The sequence below is a fragment of the Hylobates moloch genome, unplaced genomic scaffold (genome assembly GCF_009828535.3).
Source record: "Hylobates moloch isolate HMO894 unplaced genomic scaffold, HMol_V3 SCAFFOLD_1, whole genome shotgun sequence".
NCBI classification, from domain to species: domain Eukaryota; kingdom Metazoa; phylum Chordata; class Mammalia; order Primates; family Hylobatidae; genus Hylobates; species Hylobates moloch.
The window spans coordinates 41,973,477-41,994,763 of NW_026652276.1; the positions used below are offsets into that span (position 1 = coordinate 41,973,477).

The 21,287-nt window shown below is 41.7% G+C and overlaps 1 protein-coding gene across 6 annotated transcripts in view; it reads right to left on the reverse strand.

The window, feature by feature from the left end:
- SPATS2L (spermatogenesis associated serine rich 2 like) overlaps window positions 1-16,082 on the reverse strand; it is a 174,492-nt gene extending 158,410 nt beyond the window's left edge. Inside the window, exon 1 of one of the 6 annotated variants that reach the window (XM_032755034.2) lies at window positions 16,067-16,082. Coding sequence is in view for 2 of the 6 variants with exons in the window: in XM_032755031.2 (XP_032610922.1) it covers window positions 13,126-13,128 (3 nt within the window). In the remaining 4 variants the exon portion in view is untranslated. Of the gene's footprint in view, window positions 1-13,125; window positions 13,329-14,462; window positions 14,658-15,306; window positions 15,513-15,627; window positions 15,708-16,066 lie in introns of those variants that run through there. The other 5 variants (XM_032755032.2, XM_032755033.2, XM_032755029.2 and 2 more) reach the window with 5 other exon arrangements.
- Between the last annotated feature and the right edge of the window lie 5,205 nt (window positions 16,083-21,287).

Below are 21,287 nucleotides of genomic sequence, written 5' to 3' on the forward strand. Positions count from 1 at the left end.
GAATATTTTCTTCCTTGAGGTTTCCTTTCATCAAATAATCATATCAATGCTTCATTTCCTTTAGTTAACACCTTATTTTAATGAGGCTTGATTCCAAAACATATGAGAATACACACACACTAGAGGTACTATATTAAGTCAAGCATTCCAGCCAAGCATCCTATCTTTCACGTGGCACCAAGTGACATTTTGTAGAAGGCACAATGCTAACTATTCATTCTGTAAGCCTCAAAAAGATAGGCATGAACTACATGCCAGAATGGAAAAAGCGTAAACTTTGAAATCTGACGCTGCCTTCAAACACCATCTCTACCGCCACTATCTCTCTATGACCTTGAGCGAACGACTTACCTCCCCTCAGAGCTTTGTCATCTGAAAAATGGGTGTAACAGACTTATCTCAAAGGGGATGTGAAAGTTAAAGAGAATTTTGTTGTAAAGAACATAGCACATAACCTGGAACATTAATAGACACTAAAGAACTGTCAGTTTTTTTCTGCCTCTCCATAAAACGCGATTAGTAATTCATTTTTAATTTGTTGTCTATTCACAAAACATAATGTAAATGATATTAACTGTGGTGTTCTTTGTGATCACAATAAATTAAAAATTATTTATCCATAGAATAACATTAAAGTACATTCATATACTGAAATTTATGCAGTCATTCTAAATATTTTTCAAATAATATTTTATGACAAAGAAATTTTTACCCTAGAATTTAAGTGAAGAAAGCAGAAAAGAAAACCTGCATAATAAAAATAGTTCACATTTGCTGAGCATATGCTATGGTCCAAGAACCATGCTATGTACTTTATCTGCATTATCTTATTAATTTTTACAATAAACTTACTAGGTATATAGTATTATTATCCCCATTTTATAGAAGTAGAAATTAAGGTTTAGAGAGTTTAAGGAATTCATAGTCACTACATAAGTTGCATAGCCAGGGCTGAAATCTCCAAGTGCCTGATTCCAAAGCCCTTTACCGACTATGTCATGCTGATTCTTCAGTACAAATGTCCTGGGTCCACCAAGAGCTAGTGTAAAACACACAAATATACACATGCACAGACACTCACAACCTCACACAAATGCACATCTGAAAGGGAAACACCAAATGCTAACAGTGACAATCTCTGAGAGGCGGAATTTTAGCTGACTTTTAATTTTTTATCCATTTCAGTAGCTTCCAAATTCAGAGTATGTATTATTTATAACATCATATTTTTTTCAAAAAAGAAAATGCATGAAAGTACTTTGAAAAATATAAAGTATGACACAAATACTAGTATTTTTATGAAGCAATCATTTATTCCTTGATATATTATAGATTTGTGTTTAAGAATACTATTCTTTTAAATTATTTTTTTCTATGTAGTCCAAGGCAGAGAACATGTTTTTAAAAAAACTATTTTGTACATGAGTACAATAAAATATAGCACAGAAAGCACCATATGTGTTACTTGACAGCTATTTGACATTAATATAAGAGTCCAAGAATTTGTGTGGGAGGAAAAATAAACCTCTTTTCAAATAATACAGAATTTTCAGCTTAGTGAAAACACATCCAGTAGTGACACAATGCCATCAGAGCTCTCTCTGTCATGGTCACATTAGTGATACTGTCATGGAGCCATCTACACAGGCTGGCACACTGTTTGGACATGCCTCAGCCTGACGACTCTCTGTCCCAGGAGATGAGAATATCATGATGTGTTGGAGTGACACCTATGGAGTAATTTCCTGTCACCCCACCAACTCTTTTTAAGAGTAATGATTCTGTAAAGAAAATAGAATGATGTATTACATAGCAATTCCTTTGAACCAAACAAGTTCATGAGTTGAAATGATAGGTGAAGTTTGATTTTATTTTACAAAATTATTTTCTCTTAGATACATTAAAAATAAGGGACTTAGATATGCTTTTTCAAGAAATTTTTCAAAAGAAAATGCAATCTAAAAATTACTCTCATGAATTTTATTCTTTATCATAGGGGTTCTACTCAGTGGCAATAAGTAGACCAATAATGATCTCATTACTAAGGCATTTGACTAAGTCTTTCCCTGACTCTATGCTCTTGGATAACAAAGTAAACATAAGTGAAAGACTGTCAAGCTAGTTTAAAAAAAAAAAAATTCACATACTGATGTTAATAATTCTCTTGCAGAATGTCACAGGGCCCTACCTTTGGCCTATCTTGGTCAACATTTTATCAATGACAAAATAACATTTCCAAGTGTGCAATTGATAAATAAGTAAAAGTCTCACATCACTAATATATCGAATTTAAAAATTTTAGAATTCAAAGCTATCTTGATAAAGAAGAAAAATAATTTAACAAAAAGAGACAAAATGTAGAAGGATAAATGTATGTAAAATCCTCTAAGTAGGCACACATGATTCACTGCTCAAGTAAAGAACAAAGGAGACCTGGCTTTGCAGCAGTTGTTAGGAAAAAAGGCTTGGAAGTTTTCTTTAGCTTCGTATATGAACAAACAATGTGCTGCTCCCGATTTACAAGTGAGGCCCACACAATATTTGACTAGATTAATAAAAGAAGAGTGCCCTGATCAAGAGAGTGAATAGCAGCCTGGTGTTTTCTACTGCTCAGAGTACTCAGTCAGGAGTAGGCTGTTGCATTCAAGATGCCTCTTTTTTTTTTTTTTGAGGTGGGGTCTCGCTCTGTCACCTAGGCTGGAGTGCAGTGGCACAATCTTGGCTCACTGCAACCTCCAGCTTTGGGGTTCAAGCGATTTCCTGCCTCAGCCTCCTGAGTAGCTGGGATTACAGGCATACACCACCATGCTCAGCTAGTTTTTGTATTTTTAGTAGAGACGGGATTTTGCCATGTTGGCCAGGCTGGTCTCGAACTCCTGACCTCAAGTGATAGGCCTACCTCGACCTTCGAAGTACTGGGATTACAGCCGTGGGCCATAACATCCGGCCAGATGCCTCATTTTTAAGATGGCATTGATAAAGTAGTGGGTGCCCAGAGGAATTTTAACAGGATGAGAACTATCAGTTAAGAGAACTAGCACTTCTCCTGAAAGGAGAAGACTTCAAGGAGGAGATACAATAGCTATGGTCAAATATTTGAAGAGTGACCACACAGAAGGTGCATATTTATTCTGTGGCATTCAACGGGCGGATGGAAGACCAATAGGGAAGCTGCAGGGAGGCAGGTTTTGGTGCACCACTGGGGAAGAGGTTTTACAAATATCTGTGTCCACCTGTGCTTGATGGAGTATTGGTCCAATCACAAATAACACGAAGTCCAAATCGAAATGGGCTTAGGGTCCAGGAGCACTGCAGACTACTGTCATTAGCATTACTTGGCTTCATAAAATGTTGACCAAACTCCTCGTTCCTGGCTGGTTCAAATGGCAACTGGGATAATGTGGAAAGAATTCCTGCATTTGGTGAGATGTTAGACCACAGTATCCATTTTCCGTTTCCAATGTCTGCTTTCTACACGTCTAATTTCTTATCAGTGAGTTTCACGAAGATACTCCTAGTACATACATGTAAGTAACATCTAAATATGCCTCACCTTAATAAATGAGGGGAAAAATGTAAATTTAAATGCAATCTAGAAGAGTCCAGAAGGTGAAATTCTACAAAAGTTTTCATATTATAAATTAGCATTGCCATGGAAACCTTAGTTGATATCATCCACTGCAACTGAAACAGTTCTTATTCAGGGGGTACCAGAACAATGAATGAGTTTATATATTCAGTGCTACAAACCAGCACTAAATAACATTTTTAATGCCATTATTTCTAATTTTTGAGGAAGTAGATTTACATAGTCTCCTTGAGTGTTCATGATTTTGATATGGCACTAAAATCGAGGGTATGGAATTACAGTGGAGTGATCAATTGCATCAAGAGCTGAGCAAGTCACTGGAAGCTCAGTGCATGTACTGAATCCACCATTCAGATTTCACAGGAGAAATAAACGAGAAAGGAAAAAGACCTGCCAGATCAGGATATTTGCAATCACAGTGACTGGCATAACATCTTCCCCTTTTCCCTTAAAAAAATTATAGGACTGACCACATTCCTACAATAAACACTTGTCGATCAGGGCAGTATGTGAGATCAGACTCTCTGCTGTTTACAGCACTTCAACAAATGGGTTTTCTCAGTTATATACTGGTAATCACTACAATACATGAAAGTCAGCCCACACTGAGAACAATATTGCCTCCAATCAAAATCATTCTTACCTTAGTATACTAAAGCTTTTTCCCTCTTGTAAGCAACAAAGGCTACAATAAAAGAACTTCCCAAACACCCACAGCTAAAGAAAGAACTGCTCCAACAAAATAAGTGTGAAAAATCTGTCCCTGGTGTCCAATTCACATATAAATCTTCTTTTTCAGGATATTTTAGTGGCTTTCTTTATTTGTAATCTATCAGCAAAGAATAGAAATAAAAGTTTATTTTGATGGCAGTGCACCTGACTATTCAGAGATTCAAAAACCTGCTTTGTTAATTGTTATGCTATCCTGGCAGAGGATGTAAACATGCCTTTCTTCCAAGGCTTCATGCTGTACCTATACTCTCAGACGAATATTTTCACAAATGCAAACCATAGGGAGGATGGGACTTAGGCAAAATGTGAAGGCAACTTCCTTCTGGTCCTTTTTCACCCTTGGCTGGGTAAAATCTGGGCCCCTTGCCCCAGATTTCATATCCTCTTCCTGATCAGTCTCAGGGAAAGGTCTATAAAATTATTCAACATAAGGAGAATGAATTGAGATATACTGAGATATGAGGGTAAGTTTGACTTACCACCTCCATAGCATTTGCATTTTAGGCCCTGGTGCCAGGCATTTTATATTTTATCTTATTTAGTCATAACAAAATCATAACAAAATTGTAGGCGTTACTCACTTCGCTTCATACGTGAGAAAACTGGGGTTCAGAAAGATTAAATAACTTGCTCAAATTCATATAGCCAGCAATTGCATGACTCAAAATCAGGTCTTTCAAGTGCCAAAGCCTGTCCTCTTTTTCTTCTAAATCATACTGGTCATAGGAAACTAAATAGAGTTTTTATAACGTAGGCTTTCACATATTGGAGAGCAAAAAAGAGAAACTTGATATTTGAAGTGCCCTTTTCAGCAGTGTGGATTCTGAAACCACAACATAAAGGTGGCCACCTTTCTCATACACACATAAGACCAACCTTCCCACTAGAGACAAAGACATGAATGTACCATAATTTAAGAAAATCAGCCCTATATCTGTCTTCCTTTCTCCTTCCAATTTGTACAAATGGGACTCAGAGACCAGCGGGACAGCAAACTAGCAAGAATGTTTGCTCTCAGGGGTCTGGAACCAGGGAAAAGCCAAGCTCCAGGCAAGTTATTCAATTCTAAATATCTATTAAGTTTCCTGACCCTTGCTGGTAGTTCTCAGTACTAAAGAGGCCTAGAAGGGAGTAGCAGTGGCCCAACTCTAGGGACACTACTGTCCCAAGAAGGCTTGGAGAAACATGACAGGACCCTTACCTAAGACAACTTGGGGTCCCTCCACAAGAACACAAATCCAGGACTTGGGAATGCAAGAGACAAGGTGGAACCCAGTACAAAAGTGAAAACTTGTTTACCCAAGAACAAAACTGAGTTATGGCTACCTGGCTAAACTACCTGGACAAGGCAAACTGCATGGTCGGTCAGCTAAGTCGCTAAGCCTCACATGAAAGGAAGCTGTATTCCCTCTGGAAAGGGCCTAAACTGGTCCTAGATCCTGCAAATGAGGGAGAAATAATCACATCAAGGTAGTCACCACTCCTCTCAGGCTATTTTCTATAATGTAGGACTTTCAAACTTTTGTTTTTAGCACAAGAACCTTTGCCCCTAACAAAATCTTATACAAAATGCCTACTCATGAAGCAAATAAATACAGCTGCCCAGGTTGAAACCAAGAGAGGAAGTTCTTCTCAGAATTTAAGAGTCCAACAGACTACAGCAGGCAAACCACCACTAGAGAAGACACTGAGTCACATTGCCTATCAGATTTCACTGGAATCTAATCCTACTGGACTGTTCTCTTTATAGTCACAGTTTCTTCCCATCACCTCTTCCAGGAGGGTTCCCCTTCCTGATCCAACCTGATAAGATCTGGTTTCCTGTCACAGGTTGGCTTTTCCACCATGAACAACATAAAGCTCTGCATATCTCTCTTTTTTTTTTTTTTTTGAGATGGAGTCTCGCACTGTCTCCCAGGCTGGAGAGCAGTGGCACGATCTCGGCTCACTGCAAGCTCTGCCTCCCGGGTTCACACCATTCTCCTGCCTTAGCCTCCCGAGTAGCTGGGACTACAGGTGCCCACCACCATGACAGGCTCTTTTTTTTTTGGATTTTTAGTAGAGACGGGGTTTCACGGTGTTAGCCAGAAGCTCTGCATATCTCTTAAGGCAACACGTGCTATCTTCCAGGTCTTTCTGACAGCCCATATGCCCTTCCCTCAAAGCCCTTCAGGCCCACTCATCCACAGATTACTGCCCTCAGTGTCTTAAGGCATAACTAACTTCTGTAGAGCCCTTATCAGTTTGGGGCACATCATTTTGTTTGACACACAATGAGTGTATGGTGTGCATATTATTCAGACTCCAGATTCGTTGATTTATTAACTTGTTCAGGATCCTACAGCCAGATAGTAGGGGAGCTGGGATGTAGCCCACTAGGAAGAATCAACGGCAGGATGGGGAATCTCAGAGACCAGCTCTCAGGGTTTCAGCTGGTGACTCACAAGTAGGAGGCTTCCAGGGAATGTGACTCCACTTTCCCTTCCCTTGTTCCTCCTGTCTACCTGAAATCCTTCCTCTACCACACCACGAGAATTCCTGCCTCCCACTTCTGATGATGGCTGGGTGGGCCTACTGAGACAGATGTGCTTTAATAGTGCTTTCCACACTATGACCATTGTACATATAACTCCTGGCTGTAGTGTTCAGAATCTGTCTCTCCAATTCTGAATCTTATCCAAACATTTCATACCTCTGGATTGAAAAAACTGAGCAACTGCTACTTCTCTATGCCAATAGGGCTGACTTAATCATTCAAAAAGCTCATGGGCTTGGCTCATACAGGATGCATCTCCTGGGAATGAGATGTTCCCTAACAATGCTGTCCAATAGAACTATAATATGAGCACGCAGGTGATGTTTAATTTTCTAGTAATCATATTTTATTTTATTTCTTTATGTCATATGTTAACGTCCACTAAGTAATCACATTTTTAAAAATAAAAAGAAATATGTGAAATTAATTTTAGTAATATATTTTGTTTAACCCACTATATGAAAACTATTGCTGTTTCAACATGTAACCAATATTACAATTTGTTAAATGAGAAATTTTACATTTTTTTTATATAGTCTCAAAGCATGGTGTATTTTACACTTACGCACATCTCAACTTGGACTAGCTGTATTTCCAGTGCCCAACAGCCACTGTAGCTAGTGGCTACAGTACTGAACAGCAGGTCTATCATCTCGCCGCTGTTCTCATCCCTCCTATCATTTCTTTCCTTTAGTGGAGATGCTACAGGCAGGGGCAGACAGTGGGGACCAGGATCATTAGAGGAGACTGACACACACCTGAAGGGAAGGCCCAGATCACAAAGAAGCTTTTGTGCCATGCCAGGAGCTTACATTTTAACCTGAAAATGCAGAAACTCTGCTGAAGGATTTTAAGCAGTGGAGAGTTGTAATCAGATTTGCCTTTTAGAAAGGCAGCAGTGTGAGGAACAAATTGGAGACAGGCCAGGCAGAAGCCAGAGAGACCAGTTGCGAGGCTACTGCAATAATCCTCAAGAGAAGGGATGAGGGCCCGAACCACAGCAGTAATGAAGGTTATGATACAGGGAGGAAAGAGCAGATTCAAGAGAGTCTGAAAAGACAGTCTCTATATAAAATGTAGAGGTTGAAGAAGGCAAAGAAGTTGTCCTAGGTTTTAAACTTGGTGAAGCAGGTTTCATTCATTAAGATAGAAAACACAGAAGGAGTATGCTGGATTAAAGTTGGGGAAGTGATGTTTTGAACTTGTTGAGTTAAAGATACTTGGAACACATGCCAGATAAGATTTCACGGCTGGAGATGCAGTTTACAATGGAATCAATGGCATATAGGTGGTAGTAGAAGAAAAGAGAAGATGAGCTGCCACAGGGCAAATGTGAAGAATGAGCAGAGGGCTGAGGGCTGAACTGTAGGGGATGCAAAGGTTTGAGAGGAAGGGAGGACAGCAAAGAGAAGTCCAAATACAGAGCAGCTGGACAAGAAAGAAAATTAGGAGAAATGGATAACTCAGAAAACAGGTGGGCAACATTTCAAGGAGCAGAGAGTGGTCAAGAACACCAAATGTTGTGCAAGTTCAAGAAATGAAAGAGAATCCTAGATAATGGACCACCAACAGAGGTGGTCATTAGGAGAGGACAGGAGTATAGGGGGTTGAAGATGAAAGGAAGGTGGCGAGGTGCAGGATGTGTACGAGGAGCTGTACTTCAAGGAGCTGCCTGTTAAGACCAGGAATAAGATGAAACACACCCAAACCTATAGAGAAGCGACCAAAAGCGTTCATCGTTTTCTGTTTTTATAAAGAATAAGAAAGACTTATGTATGTTTATACGCTGAAAGAAAAGGATCATTGAGACCTTGAAGAAAAGACAATGAAGCAAGGTCCCTGAGGAAGCGAGAGGGATTAGCCTCAGACTGGAATAAGGGAAAGGAAGAAAAGGAGTGGAAAGAGAGCCTGCCATTTATAAGGCACACAGATCACCACTGCAAAACCATTTTTCCTTAATTAGAAATATAAATGTAATATAGTTATCCGTGAAGGCTTTCTCTTTAATAGTACTACTTGTCATGTATAAAATCAAATAAATGCTGAGCATGGGAAGAAGTCACCAGAGCTCCAGATCTGTGGTCTTGGTAGATTACCAAGCCTTTCACACACCTTCAAACTGCTCCTAAATATCACTTCAGGTGATACTCATCACCTGCAGAGCCACAGGGGTTGCTGACAGCTAGTGGCCTCTCTGACTTGTTGGTTTCTGTGCAGACTGATAGGTAAATATTTTCAGTGTCACCATGTGTTACCTCACAGGGTGGTATAAGAAAAAGCAGGGCCTGGGTGTCAGAAACCAGATTCATCTGCCACTTATCAACTCTGCACACTCAATCAAGTTATATAACTTCCCTGAGCTTCAGTTTCCTTGTCTAATAAGGGTATATAATCCTTACCTTCCAAGATTCCTTTGAGGTTTAAATAAAATGATCAATAAGTGATAACTATGATGATGATGATGACTGTATTCACTTTGTTCTGAAATCTCTAGGAACTGGGTGCTGATAATGAATTAGTATTTTGCAACAACTGGCATCTTGATCCCTAAGGTCAATTAAAGAATCAATCCTAGTGTTAGGAAGGAACCTTGAAAATCCATATGGCCACCTAATGTTTGCATCCTTTCTTCATCTCAGTGCATATGCAGTTTCTGCCCACAAACTGCCTGGCCTTTATACCTGCTCTACAAATTACTAGCTACTCAACCTTTCTAGGCTTCAGTTTTGCTCTTCAGTAAAACTGGAGTAATAGGAGCATGTACTTCATAGCACTGTTTTGAGAATAAAGGAGAGAATGCATATAATTAAATAAGATATTGCCTGGTATAGGCGATGCTTATACATGTTCAGTGATGGCAGCCCATCACCTCCTGAAGTAGCACAATCCATAATGGAGCAACTTTCCATCTACTGACCCAAAATCTGTATTCCTCAAACATTCCCTTTGGTCCTAGCTTTACAGACCATGGGAGCAGTTCCACAGAATCAGAATGAGGGTTCTATGCAACAGTGTGTTTACACCTTTACTGAACTGGGCTACGTGCACTGTTCAGTGTCCCACAGATGGCTGGCTGCTTGGGAACACAATCTGGGGTGGACCTCTCATTATTTACATTACTGTGAAAGTGTCAACCTTCAGTGGCATTTCCATAATGCAGGAGGCCTTTCTGAGCATTCTAAGTGAGCTGGATGCTATCCAGGAACACACTGGTTATATCGCTTCCAAGATTTATTTTTTGCTTTGTGTCATAGTCAGTTCAGTACTTGGCACCACACGTAATTACTGCAGGTATCTATATATCCTTTAGGTTCCATTATTGAACACTGCAGCCCACCAATGCTCAGAAGACTCCTAGCTGGGCTCAACTCAGAAGCAGGAGTACTATAAGAGCGCTGATGTAAAGTCAACAAATTGGCCCTGGAATTCACTCACATCACCCTTCCCCCATCCTTATATTCCCAATAACACTGAAATCTTATCCAAATCCTTTCAGTAATCACCTCAAACAACCGTCATTCTAAGAAGATTCCCTCCACTCCCCAACAGAAGAAGATTTTTTTCCCTTCTGAGCTCTGTTAGACCTTTGTTTCTGGGATACGTCTGTTATTTTTTCCTGCTAGGCTATAAACTCCTTCCCAGGAGAAACAGTGCCTTGTACAAAATAAGGCTTACTAAAGAATTAAATTCAGTCCTGAATACAATGGGATGTGGCAGACTCTTTCCTACATCACCTTTCACCCTCAGATGGGTGCCCAGATGTATTTTTTTTTAATTTACAAGGATGCTTTTAAATTAAAAACTTGAGCAGCCCTGCAATAAATACAGTCTGAAATTTTAGAGCCAATTAGCTGAACTTTTATATAACTGATAACTTTAGCCTAATTGTTTGACGTATAAAATACTGGCATAAAGCCTCAATGCTTTTTTTTGCTCAGTACTGGGGCCCATCACTCCACCTTAAAATAACTACAGGCTTCTTAATTCCAACTCACAACTGCCAGACTCCATCATTATCCCAACTCTGGGAAATGCCGAGTCCTCAGAATTCTCACAGTTGATGAATGGAGAAGCTGATTAGAACCACTGAAGAAAAATGGAGAAAAAAAACCTTGACAGACGACTCCTTCAAATGCCTGTCCCTTTTATCCAATGTCAACATGAATTTCTAAGTTAACAAATATTTATTGAGGTCATGACTATATGTCAGGCTGTGAGTTAGGCTCTGAGGACCCAATGGTGAGCAGTTCAGAGTCAATATCAAAGCCCATGATTTTAAAAATATCATCCTTACATTTATTCATTTTAGGGATGTATTTATCAAGTGCTTCTTATGGCCAGGGCCAGTAGACAGAATAAAAGGCACATCAGTGCCCTGAAGGAACTTGCTATCTAGTTGAGAAAGCAAGAATGAAGCACATAACAGCATAAGAAAGGATCTGATGGTCTAGAGGAACAATGCAAACAAAAGGGCAGAAAGAACCAATGAGAGTAACATGATCAGGGCAGGCTGACTTGAACTTGAAGAATGTCGTTAGGTCAGAGAAAAAAAGAAGAGAGACATTCTAAAAGGCAGGGCATGAACAAAAAAGGACGCATGAAAATGAGCATGTCATCTTAGAAGGACAGTGAGATCCAACTAGTAGGAACAGAAGGTTCATGTTGGAAAGAAGTAGAAAATAAAGCTGGTAAGTTAATTTGGGGTGAGACTGAGAGGCTCGGCAATGGGGGAGGCCATGGAAAGTATTTGCACTATGGTGCAATACTAAACAATGCTAAAGTATTGTTCCTGTGAAACAATCCTTGGAGAAGAGTTCTGAGGGAAGAGTTTTAGGAAGGTTGATACAGTGGAAGTGCGTAGAATGGGGAAAACTCAATTGCAGAGAGACCAAGATGTAGACTATAATCATCCTAGAAACGGTGATGGCTGACGGCCTCCTATCTGATCGGGCAGAGTGAAGAACGAAAAGGAAATGCAGGGGTGGCTCAGAGAAATCATTAAAAAAGAAGAGTTAACAGGACTTGATACACAGTTTCACAGAGGCAGTGAGAGAGCGAAGAGTCAGCAATGGTTCCTACATCTCCAGTCCGGGTGATGAAGAGAATGCTAAACGGATCAAGAAAGGAAAGTCTTTTCATCATAAAAGGAACAAGTTTAGAGAGAATACGAAGTTTGTTATCAAGCATGTAGTCTTTAGCTTGACAGCAGGACATCCACCATAAAAAGTCTATTAATTAAGCAAGTAGATAAATAGGAATGGAGTTTGGATCAGTACTGGAAACAAAGATTTGTATGATGCAAGGAAGGATAACATCACATTTAAATTTTTTTATTAGAAAATAAAAACACTAGCTATTAAACAAAAATAATAAAAATTATATAAGTTGTAAAGAGAAATACATCTGCATAAGACTGTTTTTCTCAGCTATGGTACTTAGGGGATCCTGCCCATTACCACAACACTGAAGGAATAAGCTTCTGCAGAAATTCAACATATGGCCTATTTACATAACAAGCATCACAACTCCAAATTAGCCATTTTGATGTGTCAAAGACATAACACCTTCATAGCAACACTACTTCAAAAAAGGGAAGAAAAAAGAAAGGTTTGTTTTTCTTCTATAATTATGTTTACTGGGTTTTTAACTGTTTGTAACACGAAAATCTTATTTTAATTGTGTGATTATACTTTAAGGCAAAACAGTGATGAAATAGATTAGTTGAATGTTGCACAACCATTCAGATATCAATAAACAGACCCAATCACTTAAATCTGTCCATATGAGACATCTACTCTCATGCCGTGTCATGCTTGTAAAATCTCTTCTGTGCACAGAAATTATAACAAACATATGATTTAATTATCACAGTCAAATGACAGTAAAAGTGCTACAGAAGATGGCTAGGAAAGAAGTACTATGAAGCAGTGACTAAGCAGTACCTGTCAAGTGCACATAAAATGCATTCCACTCTTGTCATACAGCGGGACAGGTAGTAGCAGCGTAGATCTTACGAAGAGCAACCTCAACTTTTTCCATCCTATCCAAACTGTAACCAGAAGTTCTTGTCCCGGCTCACTTCAGAAAATGCTGATTAAAACTGTATAAAGTAATAGAATGAAGACCACCTATGCCCTTTCAACACAGAACATTCACGAATATTCACTGTGATTGATAACACAATTCTGATCACAGACTGAGAAACTGACAAAAATTAGGCCCCAAAGTGAGATATTTCTAAAGCTTAACTTCTGATGTAAAAGCTTACCATTTACATGGCAAAACGGGTCCATAACATGCTTCAGATTGGCATGCAATCAAAGACTGCAACGATGTGGCCTAAGTATTTTCTTTCCCTGATCCTTACTGGTGTGGCAGAGCAGCTTCACAAGCCCACAGATACCTCTCTCCACAATGGCCTCAGGAAAATCAGTGCATGCAGAGAAACTATTTACTGAAGACTTTCATTAGGGGGCTCCCTAAAACAAAATGAATACAAAAGGAGTCTTGATCATTTTGCCTGTCTAAATGAGCACATTAAACTAAGTTGATTCTTAGAAAATCATTTAATATTTTCAGGGATTAAAGAAAGAAAATTGCCAATTAATACAGTCTTTTCCCAGATGTTCAGTTTTTACTAACGTCTTTAGCTATTCTCTGCATTCAAGTGACTGTATTTTTATGCAAATTATCTTTTGGGGCTAGTCTCTAGTTTGTGTGTGTGTGTGTGTGTGTGTGTGTGTATTTAAAGCCACACAGATACAGAATTCGACATGTTTTCTGCCACACAGATACAGAATTTGACATGTTTTCTGTTCTGCTGCTCCATACAATAGGTTTTAACACAGCTTGAGCTTATTCCAAAACTCTAATTAGAAACTGCAGTATTTGCCTTGTCCAAATAGAAACCCATTCCCAAAGTTGATTTTTCCCCAGTTAAAATTCAACAAAGAATATCATACGCAGATATTTTTAAACACGACAGTTACTAGATAAAACTGCCCTATCTAACAACACATTGCTTTCTGGTTAAGCAACACAATTTCATAAGGCCTATCAAACACCTTATCCAGACGGCCACTCTATTTTCTGGGTATTGGTTGCATTATTTGAAGTCTTTTTTTTCCGGGGTGAAGAGATTTCTGACTTCCTGTCCTTTTCCCTGCCATATTACATACATCTGCTTAAACTCTGGAAAACAGTACCAATCAAAGTGGTGCTGAATCCTTCCTTTAAGACAAACTAAAACGATGTTAAAAAGGTTACATGATCTTACTATTTCAAGTACTGGTATAAAACCACTTTCTCCGCACAGGTTCTAAAATTTCAGAGTCGTTTGTCTTAAAGCCTGTCGGCTTGTGAGGGGGCTGGTACGTATTTTAATATTTAAATTTCAAAAAATAAGCAAAGACACTGTGTTTGAAGTTCAAGGGTTTTCACTAGTTCTCAAGTTACAAACCCTGTAATACAGTCAAAAGAAAACGTACAGAAAGAATCTTTCACGAAAAGTGTCAGGTCTCCAAAACCCTGACATCTGCTAAAACCAGGATTGCGGGGGGGGGGGGGGGGGGATGAGAAGCTCGTGAAGTTCACAAACACACCAACCCCGCGGGAACACGAAACCTCCACTCGCGAAGACGCGACGCTTCCGCCGCATCCCCGCGCAGGTGAAGACTCGGCCCTCCAGCCCCGCGTGTGCGGCAGCGTGATATTCAGAGTGCGCCGAAGTCCAGCGGGAGTGCCTCCTACGACAGCCCCGTCTCCCGCTCGGGTCCGCCGCCCGCGGACTCCGGGGTCCCCCCGCCCAAATGCGGCGGCGCGACCGCTTCGTCCGGCGGCCAGGGCGCTCGGCGTCTCCTCCGGCCACCCCCGCCTGCCCGCGCAGCGCGGACGCCGACGCATCCCGCTCCCGCTGGGCGCCGGGTTCCCTGGGGCCGCGGCCCCCGCACCCGGCTGGGATCCGAGGGCGGGGTGGTCGCGGCTGACGTGGGCTTTGCGGCTCCGGGCCAAAGAGCGGCTTGGGGGGCGGTGGGTCTCTCTCCGGCTTGGGAGGGGACGGGGGCGCCCGCGCGAGAGGACGGCAGGCGAGGGACGGCGGCCGCGGGCGATTCAGATCCGGGGCGGGCGGGTCCACGTCGGAGCGCGGCGGCCACACGCTCGCCCGGGGAGCGCCACTGTGCGTCTCAGCCGGCGCCTCCTTCCGCTTGCCCGCGCCGGCCGGAGAAAGGAAGAAAGAACGGCGACCTTCGCGTCCGGTCTGCGCCACCAGCCCGCCTCGGCGCCGAGCGCGGGCCACACCCAGCGCCCCGGGAGGCGGTGGAGGCTGGGCGGCCCGGGCTGCGGAACGCTCGGCCCAGCCGAGTCTCTGTCCCGGCCGCGCAGGCCCCGCCGCATCCGCCCGCGCCCTGCATCCCCAGCCGGCCCGGCGTGGAGGGGGTCGCGGGCTTACCTTTGTGTCGAGCGCCGGCCGCTCCGTCCGGGGCCAGAGCCGGGGCCCGGGGGCGCGGTCGCCAGGGGAGGCGCCGCGGCAGTGGCGGCCCCTGCGGCTCGGAGGGCGGGCCGAGCGGGAGCCGCTGCCTGGGCCGCGCGCCGTCCGGAGCTCGCCCCGCGCTGCCGGCGCTTGCAGCGGAGGGCGCAGCCAGCTCGGCCCCCGGACAGGATTCCTTCACTGACACAACTCCGGCTCGGCCGCCCCACGCAGGGACACTCCCGCCCCTCGCAGGCTTCCCCCGCCCGCCGGCCCGCCCGCCTTCCCCTCGGTGTCACTCACCAGGCGCACACACCCCAGCCGGCGCCCCTAGCTCCCGCTCGCACACACAGCGCTGCTCACGCCTCTCTCGGGTTTTGTATCCGCTCACACGCACGTTCTGACACAGATCTCGTCCCTCCACACGCCCTCCCTAGCTCCTTTCCCACCCCACTTTCTAGAAGAATCCCCGTACAGCTTCCGCACTTTGCTTGCTTGCTCCAGACCGACCTCCTCGCCTTTCCCCAAACCTCCACTTCACCGAAACTCCCCGTTATTGAAAGATTTGGTCACAATCTGCACGTGTTGCAAGAGAATCATCTTCTCCTACCCGAGAAAATGAACTTTGCTCCCCCAGCACTGTCTGCAAATACGAGATGTTTTTCCTTTTAGAAGGTAGTAATGCTTTCTGGAGAGGATCCAAGCTCAAAATGTAAACAAAGATAGCCCATTCGAAAATGACCTGAAAAATCAGGCGCGGAAAAAGTGCTGAGGCTCGGGTCGGCCCTTGGAAACCCGACCATCCCGGGGTGTTCCGCCTCCTCCTCTGCGCTGCGCGTCTGCACACTGGGCTCCAAACGTGTGTATAATAACCAAGTTACACATGGGCATCGTGGGCTTCAGCCGTGGGTTTCTGCCTGGGAGTACAGTAGTCGGGAGAGTAAAAGCAGTTTCTCAATCATTATTCATGATGGAAGCATTTTAGATAACACTCCGCTTCCAGAGGCAGTAGAGTGAAATGCAGGCAGCTCTCCAATTCAGTGTGTATGTATGTATGTATGTATGTATGTATGTATGTATGTATGTATGTATTTATTTAGAAGGGTGACTTCTTAGCTTCCTTTTTTTTTTTTTTTTGTTTTGGCAATACCAATAACTGCTTCAGAGTGGCTCCTTGGCTGTCCAGCTCCTTATAAATATCAGACCAGAGTTGGTTATGCCTCTCGAGCTCCAGACTCTAATGGGCCTCCGAGGGCACTGCAGAATCGTACATAATCCGATGTTCAGGAATTCATAATTTGAAATAAAATACAAACACCTTTTGGATAAAGTTCAAATCTGCTAACATAATGTGGCCCTGTTGACAACGCACTGCTGAAATAAAGAGAGGAGCTAAAACGAAAGGAATTCATTTTCTTATGTGACTTGGAGTGGTGGTTCTTGCTACCTTATGATCGCCTTGGATTGGTGTGTGGATCATATAATTTATTTAACAGACATTAGCAAGTGCTTTATAAGTACTAGCTCATTTAATCCTTCGAAGAACCCCATCAGGTAGGTACTATTTTTGTCCTGTTTTACAGATAAACCGAGGGCTGGGCCTATTGGCTCACACCTGTAATCCCAACACTTTCGGAGACCGAGGTGGGCGAATCTCTTGAGCCCTGGAGATCAAGACCAGCCTGGGCAACATAGTGAAACTCCATCTCTCCAAAACAAACAAACAAACAAATAATAATAATTGGCCGGGCATGGTGGTGCACGCCTGTAGTCCCAGCTACTCAGGAGGCTGAGGTGGGAGGATTACCTGAGCCAGGGAGGCTAAGGTTGCAGTGAGCCAGGATCACACCCCTGCGCCCCAGTGTGGGCAACAGAGCCAGAGCCTTTAAAAGAAAAGAAAGAAAGAAACTGAGGCACAGAGAGGTGAAATAAGTTGCCTAAGTTTTTAGCTAGTAAGTGGTAAAGGAAGAATTTGAACCTAGACCGTTGGACCCTGCCTGTGCTACAGAGAGGAAAGCTTGCTTCTAGAAGCCATACTACACATAAAGAACAAACATCCTATTGCTTATTAAATTTAGGTGTAATAAGTAACTTGTAGCCATTTGACTTGAAATTTGATGCACTTCTTAGGTCCTCTGGTTAAATAATTTATGTTTTTGGGAGGTTTCCTCCATAATTAGAATTCCAAAATGAATAATAAACGACACTTTTCCTAGGAAGGGCTTTGGAAATAACATTGAATCCAGTCTTCATTCTTTTCTTCCACCACTTCATAATCTTCCCATGACTCCAAATCTAACTTGCTTAGTGAAGTCTGACAGAAAAAAATGCCTTCAAGAACTGAATATGACCAGAGAGAAGAAAGGGTTTTAAGAAGACCATATACGGCCTTTCTAATCAAAGGCTGCTTCTTAGTAAGTACTGTAGGTAGGAGCTGTAAGAATAAATGCTGTATGTGTTGAGAGCAAAGATGTTAAAGCAGTGAATCAATGAAAAAACAGAGACTAGGCAGGTAAGAGTAGCCATTGTACCACAGACTAGGCTAAAACTAATTCTCTACTGTGAGTGGGGGCCTAGCCCATGAAAAGACAAGTATAGAATAACTTCGAAGAAAACAATTACATGTTTCAAGAGTTAGCTGCGGGGCCCAGCCCCCCCCCCAAAAAAAATAGAGTTTTAAAAGTTTTACAGACATTGAATTTCAAATCAAACTTGAACCTTTTGCTGTTCAAATTAATTTCTTCTGGAAATAATGAAAACTTCTGTTTCTGTTAAAGAGGATTTAATATGCTTATTGAAACATGTAAAAGCTTCTTGCACATCATATAACTAACAAAGCATTATTTTTCTGAGTTAGGCATAAATGATTTTTAAAATATGTATTACATTCCTATTATTATAGGGAGATAGAAAAGTCTGAAGAAATAAAATATGAATAAGATATATGTTGGTGTTTTCACCAGATGGTCAAAGTTTATTTGAAAAATTACATTGTTTAAAATCTTGATCTATGTAATGCTAGTTTGACAGTATTGTTCAAAATGCCTCTCTGCGATTACAATCCAGAGACTGAATAGCATTTTACTATTTTCTAAACTAAATAGAAATGTGAAGATCTTTTCTTAAGCAAACAAAACAAGAACCGTAAGAGCAGATGTTTTCTGAGGGATGAACAAAGTATGTTCGTTTATATTTTTTAACATTTACATGTAGGTATTTTTAATCTGTGCGTACTGCTTTCCTCCACATTGTCACCTACACTCTTTATTCGGGGTGCTTAATTGTAAGCCTGGAGAAACAATGCAATATCCTTCAATAAAGCTAACTCTTTTCTTGCAGTATTGATTTCTGCAAAATGCCGTATTCCCCGCTTGCCACCCCTAGATTGTACCAGGCTCCTGATTCTCTAGGCATGATCGTTCAGAGCAGGGCTTACATTCGTGGATATAGCTCAGATCCTGGAAACCTGTTTTAGGCCATGGTCATTTGTGACTCTATTAGGATTTTGATATCTGAATGAGTAGGGAACAGAGAGGAATTTTAGTTGCTAGACTCCAGATCACTAGGCAATATTCAAACTTATTGGGGAGGGCATCTACCATCTAGGATCTTGGACTTTGTGTGCAGTGACTGAATGGAATCTGAGTTATCTCCCCTAGGAAGGGGATGAATATGTGTTCTGTGTTGGTTAGTGTGCAATCCAGTAGGGCTGTTCACAAATATTCCAGCTCTGCTGCCTTCGAAGCACATAAGATTGCACTTTCCCACGTGACTAAAGTATAGTATAGCCCTGCGAGTTGCTTCAGCCAATGAAAGGTGGCCGGAAGTGATGAGTATCACTTTGAGTCAGAAGTTAAGAGTTGGGACATCAGTCACCACATTCTCTTTTCTTCCTAGTGCTGCAACATCAAGGTGTGTGGTGGTGACTGCTTCATCGGACCGGAGTGAATGACAACAATGAGCAATGCCATCCCTGCTGAGCATTAGTGGACATGTAGTATGATCAAGAAATAAATCTTTGTTGTTCTAAGCAACTGAGATTTGATGGTTGTTTGTTTCTGCAGTGTAATCTAGCCTATTCTGATTAAAAATAGGAAGGAAGAAAGAAACAGATAATTGCAGGGAACACCTTGGCAGAATATGGCTAATTATTCCCTTTCCTCCTCAGCGCACAATAAATTCACATTTCCTAGCTTCCCAAATTGTTAAGTGAAGCCAGGGACTGAATTCTGGCCAGTGGAATGTAGGTGAAAGTGTTGTACTCCCCTTCCAGGCCTCATGCATGGACAGCCTCCCACATGATCTCTCTTCCCCATCTGCCATGTGGAAACTAAGGACCCTGAGACTTCAAAGCAGAAGTCAGGAAACTTTTTCTGTAAAGGGCCAAATAGTAAATATTTTAGGCTTTGTGGATCATATAGTCTCTATCAAAACTGCTCAACTCTGCTGTTTTATGGAAAGCAGCCATAGGCACTATGTAAACAAATAGGCATGGCTATGTTCCAATAATACTTTATTTACAAAAACAGGCAGTGGGCTGTGTGTGGCCTATGGGTTGTAGTTTGCTGACCCCTTATCAAGAGGAGGGTAGAGTTAGGATGGAAGGAGCCTGGGTCTCTGAGTCACCCTGTCACTATTTCTTATAGACACTCACAAACACCTGATATTAAAACATTTAATATAAACATTTAATATACCTGTGTCTGCTTGTTGAACACCTGCAGTTGTTATCTGAACATCCACAATTATCTGAGTAAAAAAAATCCTTCTGTTGAATGAAGCGTGACTAATACAGTCTTAGCTCATATTCCAGAAAAAATTCCAGATGGATTAATAATCTAAACATAAAAAACTGTAAAAGACTAAAAAAAAAAGGAGACTTTTACAATATTTACAATATTTATAATCGAAGGCTGCTTCTTTTTTTTCAGACGGAGTCTCGCTCTGTCACCCAGGCTGGAGTGCAGTGGCGCGATCTCGGCTCACTGCAAGCTCCGCCTCCCGGGTTCCCGCCATTCTCCTGCCTCAGCCTCTGTGAGTAGCTGGGACTACAGGCGCCCGCCACCACGCCCGGCTAATTTTTTGTATTTTTAGTAGAGACCAGGTTTCACCGTGGCCTCGATCTCCTGACCTCGTGATCCGCCCGCCTCGGCCTCCCAAAGTGCTGGGATTACAGGCGTGAGCCACCGCGCCCGGCCCGAAGGCTGCTTCTTAGTAAGTACTGTAGGTAGGAGCTATAAGGGCTCCTTATAAGAGCTTTATAATACTAATTAGAAATATCATGAAAAATTTCAGAAACTATAACAAAAAAATTAAACAGAGAAGACTATAAAAATTTAACATGTCTATCAAGTGAAGGGTACCATAAACAATGTTACCTAAGGGGAGAAAATACATGCAGCATGTATACACAACAGGAAAGGGTTAATATGGGTAATACAGACAACTTCTTGAAATCAATATGAAACAAGAGAAGCAGCAAAATAAGAAAATGGACAAAGAAAATAGACAATTCTCAAAAGAAGGACTATGTGCTAATAAGCATATGAAAACATACCCAACCTCATCAATGATCATAGCATAAATAAAAACAAGATAGCATCTGTTATTTGTCAGATTGGCAAAAATATGTTTTACTATCAGGTGTTTGTGTCTGTAAGAAATAGGAACTTTCATACTTAGCTGACTGGAGTGTGAATTAATAAACATTTTTTGAAAGTAATTTGCAGAACATATAGATATTGAAAATGCATGTATCCTTTAACCACACTTTTCCACTACAAGTGATCTCATCTACAGAAATATTAAGTGTGCAAAAATATATTTACAGATACGTCGATTGTAATTTGTAAGGTCCAAAAAAATTTGGACCACATTCCACGTTTATAAATAGAGGAATGGTTCATCCATTTCTCTATTTGGGCACATCTACACTGCAGAAAAATAAATAGCTATTTAAAAAT